This window comes from Rattus rattus, chromosome 5 (genome assembly GCF_011064425.1).
Source record: "Rattus rattus isolate New Zealand chromosome 5, Rrattus_CSIRO_v1, whole genome shotgun sequence".
Classification (NCBI taxonomy): domain Eukaryota; kingdom Metazoa; phylum Chordata; class Mammalia; order Rodentia; family Muridae; genus Rattus; species Rattus rattus.
The window spans coordinates 10739260-10767067 of NC_046158.1; the positions used below are offsets into that span (position 1 = coordinate 10739260).

At 56.4% G+C, this 27808-nt stretch overlaps 1 protein-coding gene across 4 annotated transcripts; it reads right to left on the bottom strand.

Moving 5' to 3' along the window:
• Nucleotides 1-1144: 1144 nt before the first annotated feature.
• Nucleotides 1145-27808, bottom strand: Gpsm1 (G protein signaling modulator 1). 4 transcript variants are annotated; one of them, XM_032903041.1, is made up of 14 exons: nt 27607-27808; nt 20461-20682; nt 19533-19668; nt 19214-19356; nt 18698-18821; nt 18327-18442; nt 17689-17844; nt 16853-16961; nt 15811-15934; nt 9490-9560; nt 8634-8813; nt 4638-4794; nt 4024-4232; nt 1145-2621 (listed from the first exon to the last, which is right to left on the bottom strand). In XM_032903041.1, exons 1-14 carry the CDS (start codon nt 27672-27674, stop codon nt 2415-2417), a joined length of 2022 nt encoding a protein of 673 aa, XP_032758932.1. In that variant the 5' UTR covers nt 27675-27808; the 3' UTR covers nt 1145-2414. The 4 variants fall into 4 exon arrangements, with proteins under 4 accessions (XP_032758932.1, XP_032758935.1, XP_032758933.1 ...); XM_032903044.1 differs by lacking the exons at nt 20461-20682; nt 27607-27808 and having other exon boundaries at nt 19210-19356; nt 19533-19591; XM_032903042.1 differs by lacking the exons at nt 15811-15934; nt 16853-16961; nt 17689-17844; ... (4 more) ...; nt 20461-20682; nt 27607-27808 and adding an exon at nt 13753-13900.

The following is a 27808-nucleotide window of genomic DNA, read 5'->3' on the forward strand; positions in this document are numbered from 1 at the left end:
TCCAGCCTGCTCCCTGTGGAGGGCACAAAGGTCAGGGGGCCGACTACGTTGCTTGTAAGCCCTAAGTGCAGAAGGCCAGTGGAGCCTGGCCGGGCGCTCTCATCCTCAAGTGTCAGAGTTTCAGGAGGCCCGGAGCTGGCTAGACTGAGTGCACAGCTGGACCTAGCACATCTCCTGGATGGGAAGCCCACGGTTCGGACTTCTCTCCTCTTCTGTGTCGTCTGCGTATTGCTGCTCCTCACTTGGGGCCTTGCTGCTCCAGAGCCCTTCTTCCCAGGGAGGCTCTCCTGTGTATCAGGCTTTCACCTGAAGATTTACTCCCCACATAGTCCATTCTTGCAGAATCCACACCTCACCCTGTTCTGCAGACTCACCCCGGGCCATGGTTCCCAATCATATGGCCAGGTTCCTGGCAGTTTGTTCTTACTAGTTTAGTTCTCCATTCCTTCCTCCCTCCCGGTGGAGACTTTAAGTAAAGCACCACCCAGTATCCTCCTGGCCTGGCCAGTGCTTTCAGCGTGACTCCTGTCTGGTGGCTTGGCTCTCTCACCACATTCCCTTCTCGTGGCAGCCATCTTCGGCAGCTGGCCTCCCAGTACCTGAGCAATTGCAGCCTGCCCCTAAGTGTGGCTGCCTCCAGAGCAACCATAGCGCTCCTGATTATAGAGAATTCTCTAGGCTAGTTTACTGGTCTAAGCTGTATCTGCCTCTCTTGGCCCAGGTCAGGGTACTCCCTAAAGGGCCCAACCAGGGTACGAGTCACATGGGTTACTGCTCACTACATGACACTGAAGACAAGCCTGGACCGTCTCCAAGTTCCTCTGTTGCTTAGATCACCGTAATCCAGTCCCTGAATTATGAACTGCGAAGACAAAGCCCCGTAGCTGGGTCCAACCCAGTCAGGGTCGAGGCTGCTCCTGTGCTGGGAGGCCTGTCCCCAGAGTGTTCACCAATGGACTGTGACATCCCTGGCTTCTGTTACCTGTCTCTGCAGAGAATGGAGTAGCAGATGCCCTGGCCCAGCCTCTCGTGCAGCAGGGACATCCCTCGTGATCTCAGGTGGCCTCTGTGCTCGAAGACGCTGCACTAGGGAGGCCGATACCATGTCCCGGAAAGGCTGACACAAATCCCCACAGAAGCCACATCCACTTGGCAGATTTTTTTATTTTTGGGTAAAACAAAACAAACGTACCTCTCGGGTTGGAAAGGACCCGTGAACAACATGGCAAACACGTGTAAGCAATAAATATGCATGTACATTCAAGTATGCGGGCGGCCACCGTGTCCCGCCCGAGACCCTGTGCTCTGGTTTCCGCTTCTGCCCTCAGAGTAGTGATGTTGTCTCTCCCTCTCAGAAGTTGGGTCCCCAGTTGCCCTTGCCCTGGCTCCCTCCTAGGCTACAGGGTAAGAGGCTCTGGGTTAGAAGGTTGTACAGAGCCCTCCAGGAGGGCTGCCTATAGGGCCTGCAGGCAAGAAATAGGACCACGGTCCCCAAGGGTCTGTCTCATGGATGTAGTTCTTAGTTCTGCCTGAGTCTCTCCACCCCAGCTATAGTGCCCTATGTCCAACTCAGATATTGCAGCTGGACCCCTCCTTGGGGAGAAGGCCAAGATACCATCTCCCTAGTAATACAAGGTAGATGTTCACCAAGAGGCCTGGAGGATCTAGTAGAGCAGATTCCTCATGAATGTCCACTGCCAGCCAAGCACTCCTAGGACAAGACCCTATGCTCTTGGCTTGGAGGCTTGCCTCTTCCCGCTGCCAGAGGCAGGCTCCAGCTTTTCTCAAAGGCCAAGTACAAGTCTGGAGACTATCAGGTCAGGGTATCTGGACTTCACAACCGCCAATCTCCCACAGCAGGGTTGGGCACAGCCAGGCCTGCCACAACCAGGACAGACCTGCCCTGGGGAGGTGAGGCAGAGCAGTGTACCTCCTTCATAGCCATCCCAGGACCAGCTGGGGGACAGAAGATGCCTTGCCACTGTAGCCCCCACCAGAAGTCTTTGAAACCCCTCTGGGGAGCTTGGGAGAGTTGGCAGAATTTCACATTTGGCAGGGCAGGGCTTGAGGGAGAAGACTCTGGACAGCACCGGGGCTTGGGGCCAACATGCTGAAGGCCCGGCCTGGGGCAGGACAGGGCAGGGCAGGGCCTGCAGTAAGCTGTGGATCATATGGGGACAGAAGCATGCCCTCCCCCATACAGCAGCTCTAGCCTGAGCCCACCACCTAGGGTGGGGGGTTCTTGAGGGGTATGTGCCCACCATCTGGCTCAGTGGGAGGAAGGGGCTGGGGCTGAGCTGGCTCTCCGTCATGGCCTTGGGAGGATTTGGCTTACTGGGGGATCATGGCCACTGTGGACAACTGTGAGCCTACAGAGTCCAGAGTAGGGCATGACAGGCTGTAGGGGTGAGGCCTTAGCTGGCACCTGGCGGACATTGCTGCCGGGGATCAGGCAGCCCACTGGCCTCTTGGTCTGGACTCCCAGCCAGGTCCACACGCTGCTCATCCATCCGCTTAGCCTGCACTCTCTGGATAAGGCTGAAGAAATCCTCATCAGGCATGGTGGGGCCTCGGGGCAGCACATCAGGGGGTGGACAGCGCTGGTCATCAATCCTGGAGGACTGGGCAGACACACAATGCAGGTTGGTGGCCTTGCTTTTCTTGGGCCTTTAGGGGACCTACCGTTCTATTCTGGCACTGGGTGGGTGATGGGCTTATTGAAAATCTGAAGACAGCAAACACCGGCTTGGAAGAATGGTGTAGTCCAAATGGGACCTATTTCAGCCACCTCTTGCCCCTGGTTCTGGGGTAATGCTAAAAGCCCTGTCTCACCAACATCTCCTGAAGACTTCCCCAGAGCTGTGTGACTGGTCGACCAAATAAATAGAAAGGGCTGGGTCATATATTCTGCTTGTAGAACAAGTCAGCAGCCACCAGGCCCAACTCCTGGGACTTGCTGATCCAGATACTAGACCCCTAGAAGTACCCTGAAACCTGGCACAGCCCTGGACTGCACTTGGAGGGCCTGGGGGCTGCAGCTCAGAGCTTGTTGCTTGGAAACCACCACCACTGCTCCAAACCCCCAAGCCCACCAAGGGTCTCCTTTGGATCAATCAGCTGACACCACAGGTTCTGCCTGTTCTGATGTGGAGGCTGGGGGACCTGAAAGGTGTTGGCTTCTCTTCAGGACCCGAAGCAGATGGGAGTGGAGCTGGTGCAGCTGATGGCCCAGGTATTTGAGTGGGTAAGGCTTCTCTGGAGGGGCAGGCTTAGAGGAGGCTGTCTGGATGCTGCTGTGGCTCTCTCTCCTCTGTGAGAATGAACATGGATCTGGAAACTTAGCCTAATGGAGAGGTGGAATGCTGACCCTAGTCATTCCCATGTCTGCTCAAGCCCCACCACGTACATGCTCCTGCTGGAGGGCGCTGGCCAGCAGGGTGAACTTACTACCCACCCCGCCAGGCCTTGGGTAGGTGGCTCATCCAAACACCCCAGCCTCACCCAATCCCATTTAGTGAAGCCCACCCACGAGTAGCCCTGCCCTGGTTCTGCCTCCCCACGCCTTCTCCATCTTACCTGTCCACCCGTGCTGTATGGTCTCTTTCAGAGCCATTTCTGCTCCCATTCCTACAGTCAGCTGCTAACATCCCAGCTCTTCCCCCCTCTTTCCCTCCCAACTCCAGGGTCCCACTTGACCCTCAGCTTTCTCTGCCCAGGTATGGAAGCCGGGGATGGACATCCCTGGATTTGGGGACCTGACAACCCCAGGCTGAACTCTGGCACCAAAGTGCACTAAGGCTGTTATCTCTAGAGGTCCTTAGCCTCTTGGCAGAAGTGGGGCTTCAAGCATGTGCATCTGGGAATGGTCTCTCCCTCTCCTCAGGTATCCCTCAGATAAGGCCAGAGACAGCCAAGACAGAGCTTGCTGTGGCCTGCTAGGTGTCTTTTCTGCAGCTGGTGGAGGGCCACCACTAGGCTGCCTGGATGAAAGCCCCACCTATTCTCTCCTGAGCACAGGCCCACCTGGTATTTGATAAGCATGTTGAAAAACTCATCCCCTGGCTCCTGGGGGTCCCCGTCGCCTCGGAGGTGCCCCACGTTGTTGAGGGTGATGCGAAGCCCAGGCAGGCTGCCTACGCTAGCCCTCTGGTCATCAAGCCGGCGGCTCTGGGAGCTGGCAATGAGGTCAAAGAACTCTTCAGTCTGTGGTGAAGCTGTTACGGAGGGCTGAGCTGCAAGGGGCAGAGAATGAGAGCTGGAGAGGGGCTGCTAGTGGTGCTGCCATCCGGAGCTGCCCCACCCTTCCCCAAAGGGAATATGGCCCTAAGAAATCTCCTACACCTGCTCCTAACCATCTTGCCCCTGCCCTGCCTCCCACCCCTGCCTCCCAGGACTTCAGGAGCTGACAGGAGAAAGCTCTGGCCTCCCACACGCTCAAAGGCTAGGATGCATAGACGACACTGCGTGTTCTTCAGGGTGGGGTAATTACATACTTCCCAGGACGCAGCCTCAAGGACAAGTGTGGAAGGAGCACCGGATGACAGGGGCCCTTTGCAGCCAGCCTATCCTGCTTGTTGGAAGCTCCCAGGCTCAGGGCTAGGTGTGCCTGGTGGACCCGACTCAGGCTCTGTACTCACCCGCTCTCTCCTCCAGGGTTGGGGCAGCTGTAGCCTCAGCAGCCCCAGCCTGGCCTTCCTCCAGGGGACAGCGTTGGTCATCCATACGACTGCTCTGGAACTTACTCAGCAGATCAAAGAAACACTCCTCGTCAGAGGACGGGGCCCTGGGGATACCCTGGGTGGAGAGAGAAACACCGATTCAGCCCTCTGTGCCTCAGCCTCCTAGTACTAGGACTGGCCACCCTGACCACATACATTTCTAAGACCTAACTAACACACCACCTCCACGCCTGCCCCATCTCCTGTCTCCACTCCTGTGGTGGCTACCCTGCAGCCAGACTCAGTCACTTCCCTGCCCTGCTGCTACCTTGGCCTGAGCCACCTCTCCCCTCCCCAGCTTCAAGCCTGGACTGTTGTCCTGACCCAGGTCAGAAGCCACCATCTTCAGGAAGCCTCTTGTACTCCATCCCAGAGGGTCCTGTCAGTCATGCTCCACTCTGTGCCTGGCCCTGATCCTGTTACCCTCCACTGTCCGGTGAGCAGGCCTCTGCGAGCACAGAGCACTAGGTGCATGACCTCAGTCTCAGTCGGGAGGCAGTGATGGGAGAATCATCGGTCACATCTCCAAGGGCATAGAGACCCAAGGGAGAGGTAGAGGCCACACAATGGGTCCTAGACCAGTGTCAAGCTCAGAAGACAGCTGTATGGGGACCAGTGCATGAGGAAAGATACCAACATCCCTAAATCCCCTGTTAGCTGGCTAGGGGAGGGCCCAGGTGACTGAAGCCTTGCTGAGGAATGGTAACAGCTGGACCTCCATAGGAGCTGAGGGCAGGTATACAGATGCCTACAGCTGAGAGTTCTTCCTCAAGAGGAAGGACTTTCTGGGTTCTGGATTCCTGAGCTGAATGAATGGCAGGATCTGTCTAGGTCATGGATGACTGTCCTAAGCCCAAGTCCAGGTTGGGGAGGCTTGCAAACTTCCGAAAGGAGAGTTTGGTCCTATGAACCCCAAGCATCAGGTGACTAGAGCAAGCTGTGCCATCTCAGACTCAGTGACACATCCTAGGAGGAAAATGGCCTTGGCTTTGCTTACCCTGCAGGCTGGGCCTCAGAAGCTTGGTCTGGGGTCCAGGACTGGCAATGGATGAGATGGGCTCCAGAACCACTTGCTGTGAGAAGCTGGAACCTGCCCCCAGCCCACCATAGTCCACAGCCCACCATAGTCCACACAAAGAGCGACGAAGTAATAACTGGGAAGGATGTCTCTGCAAAGCTGTGACCTTCTGACTACAGAAGATTCCTCTCACAGGGCACATCCCATGCCTGCGACTGCCCTGGGCAAGGCACAGCGAGGTTTTACGGCCTACGTAAGGTCACACAAAGGTAAGAACAGAGCTGGGATACAGATACAAGCAGACCTGGTGGACTGAGTTCAGGATTCTGAAGCAATGGGAACAGGGCAGTCGCAGGGCAGAGAAGAGACCCTACTGGATCAGGTCCCCAGGTTGACCTTCAGGGCCTTTGTCCTTTTGTGGCACTCAACACTGTCAGAGCCAGGAGCAAAAGCAGAGCAAGAGAGGAAAGAACACTGACAGCCCTGGCGGCCAGAGGACAACGAAGACTCGGGCTGAGTGGAGCCTGCAGGCTCAGCAGGGGCTGCACCGGTATCTCTGTGCAGACAGCTGCTCAAATGAAGCTGCCTGCCCGCAGGGTCCAAGTGCACCACGGGAAGGGTCTGCTTCGCAACGCACCCCACCTCCTCACCCCCCACACTGCTCCAGACTTCCCAGCTTGACAGAAGCTCTCAAAGGATCTGGATTTGCTCCGAGACCCCTCTTGCCCTCACTCCTGAGACGTCAAGATACAGTGGAATCAAATACGGCTGGAGACTTGGGACTTCCTATGCTTCCTGACCTGCCCCTCCCTCTTATACGCCCTCAGGAACATGATCCCAGGTCTGAGACCATAGGCCCCTGTGTAGGTCCTGTGAGGACTGTAAAGAGTCTCCCTGTCCCCCGTCCACCACCCAAATCTCGCCTTTGCCTCAGGTCCTGGTTCTTTCCCACGGGTCTGAGTTCCTCTTGATGTCTAACCGCAATCTCTTCTGTTTTAGTTAAGCCCAGCTCCTAGAGAAGTGTACAGTCCTAGGCCAGCCCACCTCTACCTCAGCTGACTGTATACCCAAGGACCCCACACTCACGCAGAATCACAGGCTCCTTCCAGCCGCAGCAATCAGGAGCTGTATGGGTGCCAGGCCACGTGCAGCCCAGGCAGGATGCCAAGGTGCCAGGCACAGCGGCTACCACCTGCCCGAAGTGCCAAGTGCCTCCTCACTGCTGTTGCTGGGACCCACGGTCTTTGCCTGATGCTTAAATAGGAGCCAGGGAGAAGGCTGGGCTCTCCCGGTACACGCCCTCGCTGCTGCAACTCACGAGTGCTCCAATGCGCACACGCACACGCACACACACACACACACACACACACACACACACACACACTCCCTCACACCCTCACTCCGTAAACACTGAGCTGGCTTCCCCCAGCTCAACAGAGCACACCCCTTGAGGCCTGTGGGTGGGCATGCTAAAGGCTGTGGGGGTGGACAGCTTATTTGAAAGCCCTTTCCCACCCAACCCCTGGGCCCCTGGGCTTCCTTCCAAAGCTGAAGCTAGGCCCCTAGAGAACCGTTTCTTCTCTCAGCTTTGCTCCTGAGGCCACCCCAGACGGTCTCTCATTCTGGCCTGTGTAGCCCTTGACATTGGCAGGGTGGCCCCTTGGCTCTACCACAACCTTCCTCTGAGCCTAGGGATAAGAGACTGTGTGTTCCTTTCCTAGCTCCCTGTGATAGGAATAAGTGGGCTGGATTGGGACTGGAGGCAGCCACCCTGGCAGGAAGGGTGGGCTCCAGGCACTAAGAATAACCAAGGCGTATGCAGCACGGGCCACCTGAGCCCGTGGCAATGTAAGCCTGTGAGGTGCCACTTCCTAGAGCCTCAGGACCTCAGTGCCCAGCACAGAGACTCTTACGCCTAAATACAGACTCTTTCTCTGGATCTCCGGCAGGCCCCACCCTCCACCCACTGGCCACCAGTCTTTTATCTGGCCATTGAGCTACACAGTCTACTATTTCAGGAAAGCCCAGTGCCTCCAGGAAGTCTGAGTTTCCAGGCTATGCAGTGGGTCCCTGCTGGTCCCCACCAAGCCCCTTACCCGGTTTGCAGTCTAGCTTTAATCAGGATGCTAAACCCAGGTAGAGTAGGTGGTACCCCCCCTGCCCAAACCTGTCAGAACTCTGGGCAGATGCTAGCTCTCTGCCGTCCTTTCCATACTGGGTCTGCAGTGTACCCAGCATGTCCTCCACACGACGCCATGCCCCACAGGTGAACATGTGCCCCCTCTCACACTCTCCTGCCCCAAGTACTGATGCTTGTTCCTTAGGCCCTGCTCTGTGGGCGAGCTTGGGGCCTTCCCATCCATCTCCAGCCACCCCTCACATCCCTCTGCTCAGGGCCATCACTTTGCAACTCAGGAGACTCCCCAGAAGGCCTCTTAGACTGAGACACACTGAGGAGCTACTGGCTGTTCCACTTCTCAGGAGTCCCTGCCTGTACTCAGCCACTCTGGAACCCCGAAAGCGCCTGCTGAGATGTGGAATGTATATCTGGAGTAGGCTGTGTAGCCCGGCTCCTTAGCTTGGGCAGGTCTCAAGGGTCCCAGGAAGGCCATGAAAGGGCCTAGGACAGAGTCACCTGAAGACGAGAGACAAGATGGAAACTGAAGTCCACACAGAGACAGAGCCTCCCTGCAGGAAGGCTGCCTGTGAGGACTCCTGAGCTGCACCACCCTTGGAGTGCCTGGACACACAAGGCTAGGTGGAGGCCCAGCAGCTGACAACTCTGCTCCCTTAGGCACAGATCACCCTGGCCTTGCCTCCAGGCTGGATAGGCAGAGAGGGAAGAAAGGCCGTCGTAGTCATGCTCACAGCTCTTCCCTCAACTCGGGAGCACCTACCGTGCGAGGCACCTGTACCCTTACATCAGCACTGTCCAGTGGAGAGTGGCTACCCTCCCGGGGTCTCCTCTCAATGGCATCTGGACCTTCCTGGTACTTCCTGCTCCTCATGGGGAGAGGAAGCGAGTCCCTGCTTGGACCCCTCCAGTCCCCTGTGTGGTGGGTCTCTCCATTTTGCTCCTGGAGAGGGAAAGGCAGGTTGGACATGGGCTATGGTAATTTAAAACCAAAGTCCCCTCTCAGCATGTGGCCCAGCTGCCCCAACTTCATGGATACACACAGAAGGCACTCAGTCTCAGAAGGAATATGAAGTCCAGAGGGCACAAAACAAAGCCAGCCAGACATTCGAGCGGTGCCAACTTCCTTAAATGTCAGCCTTCCAGTGCTAGGCAACATAGGTGACCACAGGTGCCCCTGACCTTGAACCCATGTTATGTTCCAAAGACTGTTTACTACTAGAAGATCAGAGAGTCTAAGATACTGCCTAGGGCCACACAACACCCACACTAGAGTCCCCCCACCCCATTTGGGGTTTGCCAAAACCCACCAACCACTCCAACAATAACAGCTGTTCTCCGCCCCCTCCCCCCAGAGTCCAGGGCATGTCACCCAGGGGAAGGTTCATGCCAGAGTAGAATAAGACCACCTCATGGTGGAATGGTGACAAACAGGTTCCTGTAGGGCCTCAGGCTGCTGAGGGGAGGGACATTTATCTCCCAGGGGACAGGACCCAAAGAGTACTGACAGCTCAGCAAATACTGCACACTAGGCTCATTAGCCTGGAGTCCACATGCTGACTGTGTCTCTCCGCCACCTGTTCTCAGTCCCCAGCCGCCAGCTTCCATCCCCAGCTCACCCGGTCCAGGGGGAGCCGCAGCAGGTCCCAGGTCTCCGCACTCAGCCTCTGTGTCCTTTTGGGTCTTGCTCCTGGAAGAGATCACAGCCCATCGGCCCACTGCTGACCCTGAGCTCTGAGGCCACTAGCCAAGCAAGAGGTCTGGGAGGCCAAGGACACAGCAGTAGGGACACAGGGCTGGAGTTCATACATAGCCTCTTGTGAGGGGAAAATGCAGCCTCTCTCTGAGTGTCCAGAGTCACTGTGGGCACTAGATAAGCCAGGCAAGGAACAAGGAGAGATCTGACCCTGAGGAGCGCTAGCTTTGGTGGTGTCCCCCCACCACCCTAATGGGACTGATTCTCTGCCAAGCCCTGCCCTATACTTCCTGTCATAGCTAGCACTGGTCCTTCTGCCTGGAAGTCAGCCACCGTACTCCTAGGATCCTCTCCACAAGGCCACACCTGATCTGCCCCCATCCTATCCCCTGAACCCACATGAGGACGGGGCAGGGAGGAACCTCTGGGTCGCTGAGGCTCACTGTGGACCACCCAGGCTGGAGTAGCAGTGACACGGTGCATGGCTCAGGTCAGTCCCGCCATAGGGAACTCTGGACTCTGAGCAACCTCAGATGGTTTGAACTGAGTCCTGGGCTACCACAGGAGACATGTCGTCAGCCCCCAACTCCACAAACACAGTTGGCCCCCAGGACGCAGACTGCTCAGTGCCACCACCAGCCCTAAGGGTCCCTGGCCTTCACTGTCAGCTGGCTGGGGAAGCAATTCTACCCTGGTCCCCAGGTCCCTTCCTAGGAAGTGAGCCCAGCTTCGGTAGCTGCTCTGACCACCTGCAGGACCTAGGTCCTGGGAGAGTCAGCCAGGTAGTCCGTATCCAGAGCAGAGCCAGGCCAGCCAGCCACAAATGGACAATTCAGGATGGAACCAAGCTGTGAAGAGACCATACAGGGGCACCCTTGGGAAAGGACATGCCGTCCCCAGCCCCTGAGGAGGTATGACAGGAGTGGGGAGTGGAGTGTGCCTGGCAATTTGAAGACCCAGCCTCTTCCTATCCCTGGTGCACCAGTTCTCCAAGGAACTGCTGGCTGCCACCATTCCCACCTCTCATTGGGTCACGAGTCCCCCACAGGTACTGGGTGCCTACGGTTCGGGAGCACATCATACAGTATATACATATCCGGGGCAGGGCTTGTGAGGCAAAAAAGTACACTGAGGGGAGAGCCTGGCACTGGCAAACACTGTCCTACAGGGCTCGCCCTCTAGGATTATTGAGTGAACACCAGCGGTGGACAGGTACTGGCCACCATCATACCTACAATGCCCACCATGCTCAGTGGCAAACTGGCCAATACCCGTGACCTATCCATTGTTGCCTTACGGGACAATCTGGCTAGCACTGCACTCACAAGAGCAGCAGATTCAAGATCAGCCTTGGCTACAGAGGGAGTCTGAAGCCACATTCTCTAAAATAAAATAAAATAAAATGGAGAAGAATGTATGAGTTCCAGGCAAGCCCAGGGCTCCAGCAGGTCCCACGGGCCTTTAACAGGATGGCTGTAGACCTAAGTGAGAGAATACAGAAGATAGAAGACCCAGCGAGACAGGAAAAGCCATCAGAAGGGCACGAGTGACTCTCCCCTGTCCAAGCTAGCACTTTTGAGGGAGACAGACTTGTGTCCTAAGTGGTTCAGAAATAAAACATCCCAGGGGGAAAAGCAATCTGGAGGGATATGAGGACTGCACCCAGGGACTACGGAGGGACCCAGCAGGGAGGCCACAAACCAGTCCCAACACACACACACACACACACACACACACACACACACCACACACACACACACACACACACACACACACACACACCCACACACTCACACCACACACACACACACACATACATCCCAACACACCACACACACACATACATCCCAACACACGCACATCACACACACATCCCAACACACACACACACACACACACACACACACACACACACCATACACAATCACACCACACACACACACACACATACATCCCAACACACGCACATCACACACACACACATCACACACACACACCAACACACACACACACACACACACACACATCCCAACACACACACACACACATCCCAACACACACACACACACACACATCACACACACATCCCAACACACACGCATCCCAACACACACACACACATCACACACACACACACACACATGCACACACACACATCACACACACACACACAGAGGAATGGCTCTGAGCACCCAGGAGGGCCCTGCCTGCTGTCTCTCCTGCCCTTGACACAGGGTCACCATAGCCACAGTCAGCCCCAGCTGCAGCAGCCATGGGCCACAGGCCACTTAATGCCCACTCAGTGCCCAGCTTAGAAGAGAAACCCTAAGGCAAAAAGAATGAAGACACACAAAGCTGAAGCCATGTTCCGGGTCCCCGCGTGTACTCACTCAACTACTAGATGTGTCCTCTGGAGAGCAGAGAGGGCCCAAGCAGTCTTTCTGAACCAGAGCCTACAAGCTGGCCCGGGAACGGCACCTCCTTGTGCACAGACAGACAGGGCGGGAAGCCTGCTGAGCCCAGTTAAATGAATGGATCCTCTGTCTAGAGTCAAAAGTCAGGTCAGGCCAGTGCAAACGACCATGCCTCCTCGGCTGAGCCACACCCACTGAGGCCTCAGACCTTGACCCCTCCTTCAGCTTCCTGCCTACAGTACAAGGTCTGGACACTTCTCCATTATGCCCATCTGCCCAAGGTGGATGGTCACTGTCTCGTGGAGGCCCCTGTCCTTTACGTCTGAGGGGGACCATCCAAACCCACGAGTGTTCCTCGTCCAGTCCTCGCTCCAGTGCATCCAGAGTTCATGGTGGCTCTTACCGGTAGTCTTAACTATACAGATCTAGACACTGGCCCCTTTCTCCCTGTGTCAGTCCCTCACCTGTCCTTTTAGTCCCTTCTCCATGCTAGAAGTACAGTGAGCCCCTGGATAGACCTACAGATCTCCCCTCTACTGGGTCTGCAGGCCCATAAGGCCCTCCACAGGGCCCCCAACAGCGGCAGACACTTCTGCATAGGAGGCTCAGCACTCAGGCCGGTTGCCCGCCTGTCACCCTCAGCGCTATTAGTGAACCCTCCTCCTGGATGGGGACTGCAGCAGACAGGGCCAGGGCTGTAGAGCCCACAGCCTACACCTCCCCTCAGACACCATGCCAAGCATATCCCTGACCCAGAGGTGAAGAAAGGCCTGTAGGACACAGGACCTCAGGGAGCTGCCCTAGGCTGATACTGCAATACTGAGCCCAAAGGATGAGAAGGACTGCAGACCATCAGAGCAGAGGGCTTATATTTTGTCACTGGGAAGGGGGCGGTTTAACCCAGGCCCATCAAGTCTGGCAGGGCTAGCCAGGGCTAGCCAGGGCTAGCATCCCTTCTCCCTTGCATGTTCCTCAAAGGGCAAACAGAAACTGCCTGCATGCTCCTTGTACTACTACAGCCTACGCACGGCACAAGTGTGCCGTATATCAGGGTCTCGGACAGCCACACGACCAGAGGGACTGCGCAGGGGAAGCAGAGGGCAGGGTAGAATCCCCACTGACTAGAACACTATCTGCTGCTGCTTTATTGGCTGAGAATGCACCACCAAGGGGAGGTAAGGCCTCGGGCTGTCAGGGTCTATCCTCCTGCACAAGAGTCCCTTGTTTACACCGATCAAATCAGGAAAACATAGAAATGAAATAAAAAACAAGACTGTGCCTTTGCCCTGCCTCAAGCCACCATCACACCTACAATGCCCACCATGCTCCAAGTACCACTCTACAAAACACACAGCACTCCCTGCCCAACGCCCACATGCACGGTTCTGCCCGCTGCCCACTCAAACCACTCCCACTCTTTCAAGCCATCAATGAGTACCTTGTCCTGAAGTCCCACGGGCCACAGCCTCATGTAAATATCTTACCAGACTGAGCCCAACAACGGAATGCCATGCTCTCTGGCTCTGACTTCCCTCCAGCCCAGGCAGAACGAATTCCCTAACCCCAGGAGGCCATCCATCCCCAACCCTTCTGGGTGTGTGCTCTTTGGGGTGCCCGCCTAGCCCCCTGTACCAGAACCACTCTCACTGACTCTGGGTGTGCACCTGCCTAGCTCCGGGACAGTCCACAGGAGGCAGGCCCAGCCCATCTCAACTGCCTCAGCCAAGCCCAGTTCTCTCCCTGCTTCCCGATCCTGTACACTCCTGGCTCACCTGAGTAGGGGGCTCTCTCAGGACCACTCAGACTCTCACAGTGCCGGCCTGCCCTCAGCAACTGCATCCCAGAACTTCAGGGTAGCAGAGCCCTCTCCCCGATGTCCTCCTTGGACAGACTATTTCCCAGCATCCAGGGCCCAGCCGTTGGACACAAGAAGCCCTGCGGGGAGGTGGCTTCCGGGGGCCCCAGCTGGGAAGGGTCTGGCATGCAAGGCAGAGCAGAGGAGCCAACGTGGGGAGGACAGAGCTGCCTTGTCCCTCACCATTCACTTGTGACTTACCCCCCCTTTTCGCTTAGCTTGGAGGTTCAGTTAGGATAAGGAGCTGGCCGCCTCTGTGGGAATCTTTCCAGAAGCTGGCCAGCTCTGCTCAGGGTACAGGGGCTGAGGGCTGTGCTAGAGGCTTTGTACAGATCTATCTACCCTGGGAAACCACAGCCTGTGCAACCCCATCCCACACATTAGCCACTGTATCTCTTGCCGCACCGAGTGGCTGAGGGTCCCAGAAGCCTTTGCTCCTCCCCTCTGTCCCCAGCCTTATTATCCAGGCCAGGTCATACTGAGAAATTCCAGGCTTGAGGAACCAGGGGTTCTCATGGTAGCAAGTGTCCCTCCTGAATGGCCTGAGAGGCTGGCTGGAGTCGGTGGGCGCTCCTGGAAAAACTCACGAGGAGCTGGGGCTCCATTCTTGGCAAACTCGATGGTAAGCAGGGGGCAGCTGGCTGGGCTCCCTGATGACGCTCGCTTCCTCTTAGAGCCTTATGGGCTTCAAGAAGCCAAGTCAGCATCGCCCTGCATCCACTCAGCCCCTCCTTTGTACGTATTAATGTATTTGCTCTGTGGGGAACATTCTGTCCTCTTATTCATTCACTATGGGTCTGACCCGCCTGGGGACAGTCAGCAGTCTGAATGAGGTCACTGAAGTGCCTCTGCCTGATTAGTACTCCAGGCAGGTACTGACCGGCTCCCTCCAGCCTCCCAGACAGCCCCTTCCCCAGAGTATGATGATGGGCGCTGCCTGCTGGGCTGCTTAGGAAGGAGTCATTTTCTGTCTTCTTACCAGCAGCCCTGTGGTAAAACTAGGATCATGGGAGGGAGGGGCTCTAGGAGACCAGCGTCTCTTTCTCTCAAGGGTATGAATAACTAACTGACCACCAGCCCTCTGCCACTGGTGTTACTACCCTATGACCTATCATTCTGGCCCCACCTTTCAGCTGTCCTTTGTGGTGGTTTGAACAAGAATGGCCCTCATGGACACATTTGTATCCCTGATAGTGGCATTGTCTAGGAAAGATTAAGAAGGGTGGCCTTGTTGGAGGGTTGTGGCCTTGTTGGAGGAGGTGTGGCCTTGGAGGGGTGTGGCCTTGTTGAAGGGGGTGTGGCTTTGTTGGAGGAGGTGTGGCACTGAGAGTGAGCTTCAGGTTTCCAAAGCCCATGCAAGCCCATTTTTTTTCTCTCTTCCTGTAACTTTTGGGTCAGATGTGCACTCTTAGGTGCTTCCCCAGTACCATGCCTACCTGCCTGTCACCATACTCCCCGCCATTATGATAATGGACCAAACCACTGAAACTATTACGTAAGCTCCCAGTTAAATGCTTTTTTTCCCTAAGAGTTGCCTTGGTCATGGTGTCTCTTCACAGCGATAGAACAGTAACTAAAATATCCCTGGTCCCTGATATACGCCAGTGGGGTCCATCTGTGCCCCAACACTCTGGACACCCTGTCTCTTCCCACATTACACTGCAATGCAATTCTGGGTCCACCTGTCTCTACTCCCACTGCGGTCTCTCCCCAGCTCAGAGCAAGCAAGGGTGGGAAGAACCAGTGCTCAGATTGGGTATAGCCTCTTCTCTTACTGAGTGGCTGTTAGTGGCTCCCTTTCTGGGAGACTCACCCTGTGCCCTGAAACAAGGGCCAGTCCTGTTGATGTAACCCTCTGTCTTCCCCCTGAGTTTCTCTCTTGCCATATCTCTGCTCAGACGCTGCCCTGACTGTACCTCATGCTGAGGCTAGAAACACGAGGAAGCACAGCCCAGCCCCCAGAACCACAACTCACCTTGTGCCTCATAGCCAGCCAGATCTGGCTTCTCTGCCGCCGCCGGGCTAGTCAGCCGGCCCAGTGCCAGCTGCAGGTGAGCAATATTCATGCGGGCCGTGAGCTCTCCATTTCGGTCTCCAATCTGAAGCAAGCGGGGGTGGGGTGGGGGTGGGGTGAGTTAGGCTTGGGACGATGCTGAGTGTTGGTGACAGGATTCAAGCACACCATCCTTAGCCTGCTGGACAGCCCGGGCTAACCTCAAACCCTTGGATTTCACAGACAGCCAGTTCTTTACTACCAGGACTTGACTCTGAGGGTCTATCCCTAGATGTTCTGGACGGCCTCTAGTCCATCCCAGAAGTGCTCAGAGTCTTGGGAAACCCCTGAAAGTGGTCAGCCTGGCCTTGTCTTGGACTAAGCTTGTCTCAACCATAGGGACCTGTCTTCTGAGGCCTACCAGCCTCAGGTTCTCAGTAATAAGGCTCCACCAGTGGGACCCTTTTGAGTACAAACCCAACATGAGGAACACAGGGAATCACAAAGCTCGGAAGTCTTCGGAGACTCTGAGCTTGAACCTCATACATGAACCTGGCTGCCTAAGAAGCCCCTTTTGATGCTGTAGGGGCTTGAGGTGCACCCTTAGTTAGGGAGGCCAGATTTCTCTGGGATGTCCCTGCACTGTCCATTGCAGGAGGAACCACTCGGCTTCCTAGAGAGATGTCCCTGGGTATCCCTGGGCAAGAGAACCTGTCTCCCTGATTACTCCCAGCATCCCTGATACCCAACATGGCTCCCTGGTCCACCTCTAAGAGGTTACTCCCGGCATCCCTGATACCCAACATGGACCAGTTCCACAGGGACTGGAGGAGGGAATCCACACAGGGGACACCAGCATTCTAAGTGGAAAACAGATCTTTGCTCCCCTCAACTGCCGCTGATACACACAAGTGGGAACTGTCCTCTTAGGTAGCATGCTCAGAAAGGGCTGTGGGGAACAAGCACAAGGAAGATGATGAGCTGCTGAGGCCAGCACAGACCTGGGGGAGTGGGCCCAGCTTACCTCCTGGGAGATTTGCAGATGTTTTTTGGCAAAGGTCAAGGCCTGTGCGGGGCTCCCCATGGACACGTAGGCGTTCCCCAGGCTCCAGCAAGCTCGGCCCTCTCCCACCCTGTGGATGGTTAGACGATCACACCTGCCTTCCAGGACTGTCGACTGCCCCAAGTCCCTGACCCTCTCCCAAGCCTGGTACATAATGTACCAACAGCACCGTGCTGGCCACGGTGCTCCCTGGTCCACCCCCTTGAGGGAGACATGCCGACCAACCGCACTTTTGTGCTTTGTTGTGGAAAGAAACTTGATAAACCTAAGCCTGTTACCAGATTACCCTGGGGCCAGTTGGGCCCTCAGGGTCCAGCAAGTGTGTACCGTTCCTCAAGGCCTGGATCGCCCCCTAGTGGCCCGCAGGTGCCTCCCAGCAGCTTGTCCATGCTCCCTCACCCAGGTCCCAAGTGAATGTGCTCTCAGGGACGTGTAGCTGTTCCTGTTGCTATTCCCACCATCTCTACCTCGTTCCAGGACACTTCCATTACCTGCCCCTCCCACGGAAGCCCCAAAGACAGACCAGTTCTTGTAGGATACCTCCCATCATACCACAGGCTCTGGAACCCTGCTCCAAACAGATCTACACAGAAGGCTATTCCAGAGTTGGAGGCCACCGGCCCCTTCAGGCCTTTAACCTACCTATTTACTTAAATTGGTTCCCACTGAGGGATTGGCTGAGGGCCTAGGGTGGGAGGCTGCTCTGATCATGCATGCTGTGGTCCGCAGGGGAGCGGGTACTCCTACCCGGGCTGTCACTGTAAGGTAGTCCCAGCCAAGGCCGTGTTCTCACACACCTATCAGCCAGCTCCTGGGCAATGACAAGGTGCCGCAGGTGGTACTCAGCAGCCCGCTCGTAGTCCTGCAGCAGTGTGTAGGTGTTCCCCAGACTGTAGCAAGCCTGTGCTTCCACAGCCTGGTCCCGGAGCTGCCGAGACAGCTGCAGCGTCTTCCTGTGCAGAATGGGAGAGTCAGTCAGCCCCTGGGCGGGGTGGCAATGTCTCTCCTTCCTCAGGAACGCTAGTCTTCCCATGGCTGCTGCACTTAATTCACAGCACCGGGTGCAAGCGGGTACGTGGTTCCCACTGGGGAAGGGACTGGCTAACTGTGACCTTGGCTAATATCACTAACCACTCTGAGCTGATGATGCTTTACAGGGACCCAAGACTTAGTGTCCACACCTCAGAACCGTGAGATGAGCACGCAGGCCCCACAGCAGGCCTAATCCTGACTTTCCTGCTCCATCTAGTGGCCAGCCCTCTCTCTACCCAGGAAGCAGCTGACTAAGAACTGTGACAGGTCAGGGACGCCCATGAGCTCCAGGCACCGGCCTTCTTCGGGGTAGCCAGGGTTTTCCCACTCCTGGGAATGCACCATGGGAGCGGCATCTCTGTAACCTGGTGCTCAGCACCCCGGGGCTGTCTCCTCTGCTCACTTGTAATGTTCAGCAGCCACATCAAAGCGCCCCAGGAAGATGTGAGCATTGCCCAAGTTGCTGTAGGCTCTCCTCTCAGCTGCCTTGTCTCCAAACTCCTTGGCGATGGCCAGGCGCTGCAGACAGATCCAAACCCTGAGATCATCACATAGCCCTGCAACCCTAGGAACACGGTCAGGGATGCCTCCCGACCCACGGTGCCTGATTGATGTCTGAGTGTCCAGGGGAGCAGACAGGGACCACAAGACCAAACACAACAGGAGCAGGGGGCTCAGTGGCTCTCCGGCTGCTATGCTGTTGAGGACTTTGAGGGGGTGCTCTTAAGCCTTCCTGTTGTAGCATCCCCATCCCAGCACCCAGGCCCAGCTCACCTCTTTGTGGAAGGTTGTGGCTTCTGTGAAGTTCCCCAGCAGGTAGTGGGTGTTACCCAGGTTGCCATAGGCCCTGCCCTGGGCTGCCCGATCGCCTAGCTCCTTCACCAAGGACAGGTTCCTCCTAAGGGACCAAGTCTTTTAGAGCTGTGTCCTTCCTGGCATCAGGAAGTGGCTACATAGCTTCCTCCTGAGGCAGAAGTAGTGAGTGGCTCTGCCCGGGAGAATGCCAACCACCGTTGCTTGGAATGGGTTCCTTGGCTCAAATGACATCGGAGCCTCAGGGCTGGGAGTTTGGTCAAAGCCTACCATCCATGACAAGTGTGTGTGAGGGGGAGAGTGGCCACAGAGCAGTAGGGCTATCTATATGTGAGGGTGATTTGTGCCTGGGATCCTGCCCAGTCCTTCACCGAGCACGCACTGGCTCAAGAAGTATTTAAGGAATGCAGGGGCATTCAGCCCAGCCCAGCCCCATAAGCCCTCACCCCGTGGTGCCAGCCCAGCCCACTCACTCACTCATAGAACTCAGAGGCCCTGTGCAGTGTCTCACGGACATCAGGTGGCAGGTGCCCAGGGTCCTGTGCAGCGTTCCAGGATAGCTGTTTGCCCTTGGCATGGTACACATTTCCAATGTTGTAGAGTGCTCTCGCCTCCCCAACCTGTAGACAGCAGTGAGGTATAGAGGCATGTTCTATAGTCCCTCAGGGAACTCCCTCCAAAGTGTACATGCAGGAGATACGTTCTAGTCCCCAGGCCTGCTGAGTTCCGAGGAAGTGCAAATCCAGCTCTACCCTCTGCCCTCTACACCCCCATCCAAGGGTCCAACCACTCTCACCTTGTCCCCCTGCTCCTGGGCAATGTCCAAGTGTCGCTGGCAACAGACAATTGCCTCATCGAATCGGCCCAGGACCTTGAGGGTGTTGCCCAGGTTCCCGCTGGCCTTGGCTTCCCCCATGCGGTCGCCAATGGTCCTGGAGGGCAGGAAGGAGGAAGGAGCCAGTTGGGTTTAGCTGGACCCTGAGTTGAGCCAGAGAAGCCTCAGAAGAGAAAGACCGGAAGTGCAAAGGGAGCTACACACGCACGGGTGAGCCACCAGCATCAGAGCTGTACTGCGTGCTGAGGACAGGGAAAGCGGGTGGGTGGGGTCCCCAGCACGGCCAGGGCCGGGAGAATTCTGCCCCCTATCTAGGCAGTCAGGATGGCCTAGTAAGAAGCTGGGTTGGATGTGGAGCGAGAGGGAGGCCCTGTAGGACACAGTAGGAACCAAGAGTCAAAGGCTAGATAGGAATGGAGACATCAAGATAGAAACTCAGGAATGGTGGGAAATTTGAGAAGGGTATTTGAGGAGGGGAGACCACAAGCCTCCAAGGAGTTAAGAGCTCACAGGGAGACAGGGGGCCCCCAGAGTAAGACCAGAGAAGATGGCAAGAGTAGCCCAAACCCAAGATGACAGAAAAGGAACAGCTATGGGTGGTGGAGACACAATGTCAGGGAGAAAGAGTCACCGAAAGCTAGACAGACACATGGACAGACACACGTTCTCACACACACACACGCAGGCAAATACACACATACAATTGCATACATATACACATGAAGACAACACACACATATATCTTAACCTGAACACTGACTTTTCTAAGGGATCCACAGATTCCCCCTCCCAGGCCAGACCCTCCTGCTGAGCTCTCCTCAAGGGCAGGGGGACTCCACACGCAGGGGACCAGGCCACTGCCATCAGGTCACAACACACCAGTACTTACCGTGCCAGCAGCAAGTCATGTTTGTGGAACTGCAGGGCCCTGGCATACTCCTTCAGGTAGAAGTAGGCATTGCCCAGCTGGCTGTAGATGGCACTCAGTGTCTTCAGGTCCTCAGTGCCCACCTGCACGGCAGCCTCAAAGAAGGCCACACCTGCCTTGAAGTCCCCCGCCTTGCACAGCCGCTCACCTTCCAGTGCCAGCTCCAGACAGGAGGCCTCCATCCTGAGCAGAGAAGGGATATCATGGGCCACCCCTTGGCACACACTGTGGCCGCAATAGAGACCATGTCCCTCAGCAGCTGTGGCCCGTCACAGCTGTGTTCACAGATAATGCTGGCCGGGAGTTCATGCCTCAGGGCAGATTCTGGATCCAATGGTGCCCCAGCCGTGCAGCTCACCTTTGCCGGCGCCTTTTGTTTTTGTTTTTTTTTCTGAACAGGGTCTCTCTGTGTAGCCCTGGCTGCCCTAGAACTCACTCTGCAGACCAGGCTGGCCTCAAACTCAGAGCTCCACGTGCCCCTGCTTCCCAAGTACTGGGATTAAAGGCATGAGTCACCACTACCCAGAAATCCCTACCTTAATATCTATCCCTCACCACCAGGAACCAAGAGCAGCCTTGCTCTGAAGGTTTCATCCGTAGTTATAAGCCCCTCGGGCTGTGCTGACAAGTGGAGATACCCTTGTGGAAAACTATGTATGAGAAGTCCCTTCCTCAGACCCTGAAAAGCCCCTCACCATCCACAAAGTCCCCATCCTATGCTGCTCCTGCACTCCTGGCCTGGGGACTTGAGCAGGCTGCCCCTGCTTCCGTTTCAGACCAACTTGTCATTTTTCTCTTCACTGTTTGAGTCAGGGTCTCTACGTTGCTGGCCCAAGCAATTCTCTTGCCTTGGCCTTCCCAGAAACTAGAATAACAGACATACAGCATTGGGCCCAGCTCTGACTGAATACTTTTAAAGTCAGCATCAAGTGCCTAGTTGTCTAAGACACTGGCCCAGTCTCTGTGTCATGAGGATCAGTCAACTATCCAGAGTATTCAGGGAAGGGGTAAAAAAAAAAAAAATCAAGGACAGAGATGCTAAGCATTTTAAGCAAAAGTTCTTTGACACAAACCGCAAAGCCACACCTCTCTGTGTTCTGTGTTAACAATGGAGCATTTTGAACTTCCCCAAGATGGTGGAGCCGAAGGACCCCTGAGAAGCTGCCCAAGTGTCTGCATCCCTGGGCTCAGAGCATTGCGCTGGGGAAAGTCCCATCCTCCCTGTGCCCAGGTGCCCACACAGCCAACAAGCTTAGAACCAGGCCATGGTGTCCAATGCCCTTGGTGTCCCCACAGCACCGACAACTTCTTTTCTGCAGCACAGCTGCCACTGAAAATGTTCCTGATTCCCAGAAGCCAACCACTGGCTGCCCCACCTTTCTCTTCTGACACCATAAGACCATGTCTAAGGAGCTGTGATGCCTGCCTTCGATCTCCCCAGGGAATGGAACATGAATTCTCAGGATAGGTGGGCAGGAGCTTGTCTCCCGCCTGCCTCTCGGGCTTCTGGTACCTACAGTCATGCTACAGTCTGGGCTTGTCTGGATAGGGCATCTCTGGCTATCACCAGGTCAGCTCACTCCCCCGCCCCCCATGCTGGGCCCAGTTGGGACCCTGCTTCAGTGTGGGTTTCATTCTCTGGGTCTACTGGTCCGACTGCCAGAGGGAGGCTGGGAAGGTCTGTCCCTTCTAGACACACAGTCCAGACATTCCTAACCAGAGCTGAGACCCAGGCCCAGCATTTGAAGGGGCTTTGTGAGATGTTGTAAAAACAGAACATAATCACTGAGAAGGGTGTTCCGGACATTAGAAACACACTCGCATCAGGGGAGACTTCTTGCTGGACTAGGGCTCAGGGATTCCCTCCACTTCTCTGTTTCCTCCAGAGACCAGCAGAACCATGTGGCCTCTCAAGGGTCAGGGCAAGGCTTGTGACCTTGAGACCAGGAATTCCCATCCATACCTGCTAGAGTCCTGGACCAAGCCCTCTGGGAAAGGCCATCAGATGCCACGTTGGCCACGAGGGCCATGGTTACTGTGGCAACTGGCCACAAGACATCTCTCCTGTGGCCAATGCCAAGTTCTGGCTTCTTAATTAAGGCCTATCGGTCCCTGCCCCGTGGTTTCTGAGCAGATGCGTCTCAGCTTTGTCGTTCTCCTAGATGACTGCATAGGAGTATCTGTTACATGGAAATACTATTGATCAGTGGGAACTGTCTTCCTACCCTGCCCTCCTCCTAGACCAGAGAGCTGACACCCAAAGAGCAAATGTTTGGGAGAGGAGTGGGGAGAAGCCCTGGAGAATATTCCAGAAGGGACATCGTTGTGATGGTTACTCTGTACCAGACGGGGAACTGACTTAGGCCATGACACAAGGAGCCCTTTTCCCACAAGACATCCCTGAATCATGCCAGACACCCATCTCTGACACCTGTCACCTGCTTGTCAACCCCTTTCTCTGCAGGTTCCTGTCCCTCCCCAACTCCAAGACACTCCCAAATCATGAATGGAGCCACCCAGGCACCTGGCCTTGAAGCCTGATACCTGCCTGGTCCCCACCTCTTTCTCTGAAGGTTACGCATCTTCTGTACATACAGCCACAGCTCCAGGCCCACAGGCAGCAGCAACGGGCGAGGGCGAGGGGCACCATACACCACCTTGCACACAGCCTTCTCTGCCAAGCTCAGGGCCAGAGGCTGGCCCTCCATGGCAGAGGCCAGCATCACAGGGCTCTAGTCGTAGTCCCAGGGGATGCGCCAATCTCAGGACCTTGAGGCTGGGCTATAGGAGACCCCAGCTCTCTAACAGTCCCTCCGTCTGTCCCAGGGTATAACGTGGATCAAGGGCAGCTCAGGCTGGCTGGATGAATGCTGATGGCAGAGGGGGTGGGGTAGGGAGCCTAAGATAATCCTCTGCTGACCTTCTGTCCTCCTTGGGGGCTAGGCAGGGAGCAGAGAACCAATCCCTCAGCAAACTTTTACACAGCTCAGACCCAGGACCCAGGGGCTTCAGGAGTGCTAGAACTGGATATGCCAGGCGCTGGCAACATTGGTGGTGAGCAAAAGGCGGGGATGAGGACCTCCCAGTCCGGCTCTGCTCCCCACCTGGTGTGACAGGTGCACCTGTCCTAGTGCTGGGCAGTTAGGATTCCAACAACATTGGTACTTGGCCGCTTCACTCTCTCCAGCCGCTGCCCTTTGGTCTGCCCTGGACCCTGGCACAGGCAACTGCACTGACCTGGAGCACAGAGTCCTCCTCACCTTGCAGGACTCCTGCCCACGACACACTCAAGCAGCTCTTCAAGGTAAGCTCCAGATTCCAGCTCTAAGCAGGGTGCAGGGCCATACAGGGTCTGTGGAGGCTGATCCCAGCACAGCTGGGCTCTTCCTGTAACTTCTAAGGTTCCACCCACCTCTGTAGCCCTTTCAGGGCAAAGTAAGAGGCCCCCAGAGTAGAGAGGAGCTACCAATGTCCTCTGATGGACAGAGGACCACAGAGTCAGGGCCTGATCCAGTGTGTGAGGGCAGTGCACTGGTGGCTTCTCAGAGGCCTTTTCCCGGACACTGCCCCATTTGGCCTCATTCCCCCTCCCCCCCATGACAGGACACACACACACACACACACACACACACACACCACCAGGCTACATGTCGTTGGGCTATGGAGTCCTGCGATGAGAACAGGGTGAGTGTGGCTGCAGCCACAGGAGCTGAGACTACTTTGGGCTCTTTTCAGAGGTAGCAACTCCAGGGCGAGTGGAGACTTCTAGGCCCTAGATAACTTCCTTCCTGCTCTAGGGCTATGTGGGCTGCACTCTGCACACCCTGGCTAAGAGCATCAGTATAGCCTGGAACCCCCAGGGGTGCTCTTTCAGGCCTGCCTGCCTCCCATCAACACCCCTACTTTGCTTTCTACACTCCCCTGCCCTCTGGGGGCAGCCAGTCTGATGCGGCTGAGCTGAGAAGTTCCTGGAACCGCTGTTCCCCAAGTCACCTCTGCAGGACTGTAAGGTGTTGTCTACCTGTCACCTGTCAAGGTGTCCCTATGCCCAGGGAGTACAGCCATTTGAACAAATGCTCAGGCCTCTGAAAGCCCTGTTCACTCTGAGGGTGACCTGAAATACTACTCTTGAGGCTCGAAATCAAATTTATCTTGAGTCTAGAGCTTAGTGTCTCCCACTGGCCATACCACTCCAACTCTGGAAGTGAGCAAGTCTCGGCCTGGGATTTGTCACCTGGCCAGACAGACCTACTGCTGAGCAGGTAAACAGTGATCCTTCACCTCCCCAAAGCGGAGGGCACTGCCCACCCAGCTGACCCACCTCCACACTGAGGTCCTGACTCCAAGCCACGTCACCTACGGAGCCACTTCAAAAGGACCACAGCTCTGTGCCACTCCCCTTACAGATGCCAAGAACTTAAGAAGCAGTAGGTGACTCCCTAGTGGCCAGCCACATTCTGCTCATAGCCTCCTGATCTCATCTGTGTGTTCCCTTGCGACTCTTGGGGTCCTCTGGGACCCACACGAGCTGGCTCCTTAGCACTCCATGTCTAGCACCCTGAATCTCTGCCTGCTTCCTTCTCTGCAGAGCAGTCACCTGGCACTGGCCCCTGGCCAAAGGCGTGAGAGACCCTTGCTCACAGCTGTCCCAGCCCCCCCACTGTCCAGCATCTCATAGGAAGAAGTTACACTGACATTCCCTCAGCAGGCAGGGGAAGGGGGACACACACAGAAAGAGTGGGGGAGGGGTAGAGGGAGGGTAGGCAGTAGAAGCTGCTGGAAAGGAGAGGATAACAGCTTCAGAGCCTAAATAAGGTCAAGTTTGCAGGGATACCTGGGAAACTGGTCCTGTCTGGGACAGTGCTGAGGAGAGGACACAGAAAGGGGTAGTTACGTAGGGGACCAGCATTGTTTGGTCATGTGGCTGCAGAGGCCTTGCCATGCCTGGGCACCAGTAGCCCCGACCTGAGGTGCGCCTTTTGTAAGGCCACTCCAGATGGGTTTCCTGCTAACCCTCCCTTCCCAGCTTCACTCAGGACTTAGCCTCTTCCTCATGGGGCTGGGGGGCCAGAAGAGGACATTGTAAGGACTTCCCAGCTACTTGTCCCCAAGCCCCTGTTCTGGCCCCGGTGCCAGTGGACCAGGGATTTCCCATAGAGACCCTCTCCACTCTACCCCATCCCTCCCAGTGTTCCTGCCTTCCGGAGCCAGCCCCTCTCTGCACTCTATGAGGAGCTGGTAGTTCAGGGACAAATCCCAGACCCGTTGTGATATCAAACCCTCTCAGTCAGACGCCAGGAGGAACGGGGATGCTCGCGGACGATGGGTGACGCAGAGAACGGCTCCCGCCAAGGCATCCCGTGTCAGCCCAGAAACACCACAGGCATTCTTAGATCAGGTGGATGCAGTTCAGCTTGGCCCCCCACGCACCTAGGCCGCCACAATTCTCCCATGGCAGCAGGCAAGCTTCCAGGCACACACGGGTTCACAAGGGGACAGCACATACTTGGATTTCTTCTTCAGTCCCAGTGGCCACAGGTTGCTGGGCTTGACGGTGCAGACTTTTCATCTCTGAACCCTAATACCTGCGTCAAAATGCTTCAGGTACTTCACATCTGCCAAGCCTAACGAAGCCAGGGAACTGGCTCTCCGGGGCCTGGCTGGGACCCAATAGGTGGAGGCCAAATAGCTCATGGGCCTCCTGGAAGGCCCTGTGGGAAGGCTCTTGGCTGCTCAACTTAAATCTGGTCCTAGCTCAACCCTCTGAGCTCAGCTTGGGTTTCAGCTTGGAGGGATGCCAGGCTGAGCACAGGGCCTCAACCAGCATCCTGAATACAGTTCCTAACCAGTGAGGGCTACACAGGGGCCAGCACTCTGCCTAGTGAGTCACCTCAAGGGGGAACTTGGAGCAACTGACAGAGCTTGGAGACCAGTGTTCTGAATGTCCCCCCCTCTCTCTCTCTCTCTCTCTCTCTCTCTCTCTCTCTCTCTCTCTCTCTCTCTCACACACACACACACACACACACAAACACACTACACGCTGCAATCTGCCTAGTAGATACCTCCTTCTCACAGGTCCTGAGGTAAATTCGACCCCACACAGCCTCTGTTCCCAGGGGACTCCAGGAAGAAGCTGCTAGCAAACCTCTGACCCCGGCACCAGAACTGGGAGGCAGAGTGTGAGGCCAGGCGTGATCTTCAACATCACACAATGGGAACACTGTCTCTGCGCTACAGTAGAGTAGAACAGGAGGGCAAGGGCTCTGTTCATCAGGCACCAAGCCCTCATTTTGCTCTTTGGGGGGTACTAGGCAGTGCTTGGCTAGCCGATGAAGCACCTCACTTGGGGTAGATTGGGGAAGGTTAGAAGAGGTGGGAGTCAGCTCTCCAAAGAGCGCTGGGCCTTCCTTTAGGGCTGATGACAACTACCCAGCACTCAGGCCCTTCCAGCTCAGCCTGAGGCCAGAGTGAACTGACAGCACTGGTCCACTTCTGCGACCAGCATCACACTGGGGAACACCCTCATCAGGCAGGAGTCACCAGGGAGGCATGGAGCCAGGGACAGGGCTATCCCGTCATTCCCAGTGGGCGTGGGCACACAACGCAGACCGCTGGATCACCTGTGAACCTGCCTGGAAGGCAGATGCCTTTGTAGGGAGGCACACACCCACCTGCCTGGCTCAGGCCCAGCTCCTTCTAGCCTAGGGCTGGGGATAGCTAGTGAAGGCAGGGCCCCATCATGACAGCTTGGGTCATGGCCATGCTACACCAGCACCGGATCGTAGCAGTATCGGGCTAGAGAAGAGAACTCCAAATAACGAAGACTGACATCCATGCTACTCAGAGTCCCGCAGAGCCGAGTGGTGGAGTGCCCGCCCCGTAAGCCCTTCTGGCACCCGGACACGGTTGCAGGCAGAACCCAGCCCCAGCCCCTCTGCCGCGGGGCCGATCTTAGGGCCCCGCGCCCCCACCGCTCCCTACGCAGATCCAGGGAGGCGCGTCCCCGGCCACGTTGCGCGTCGCCGCTGCAGCCTTTGTTCTGGGCCGGCAGCCTCCCGCCCGCGTTCGCCGTTTAGGTCCCCGTCCCCATCCCGGTCCTCGAACTACCTGGAGTAGAGGCGCCTGGCGGCTGGGCCCGGGAGCTCCTCGGCCGCGGGCGGGGCCGGGCTCGCCATGAGTCGGGGACGCGCCGAGCAGGAGCACCGCCCCGCGCTGCGGCCGTCCGACTGCCGATCTGCCCGCCTGTCCGCGCGTCCGTCCGCCTGTCCGCGCGTCCGCGCGAGACGCCGAGGAAGTGATGTGCTGGGGT

Bases quoted from the DNA above. Each gene is read 5' to 3' on its own strand.
- Gpsm1 (XM_032903041.1), bottom strand. From the start codon at position 27,674: ATGGCGAGCCCGGCCCCGCCCGCGGCCGAGGAGCTCCCGGGCCCAGCC. The intron at 18,822-19,213 runs GTGAGTGAGTGG...TTGGTCCCTTAG, and splicing joins AGGGCCTCTGAGTTCTATGA to GAGGAACCTGTCCTTGGTGA. The intron at 18,443-18,697 runs GTGAGCTGGGCC...ATCTGTCTGCAG, and splicing joins CCACAACCTTCCACAAAGAG to CGCCTGGCCATCGCCAAGGA.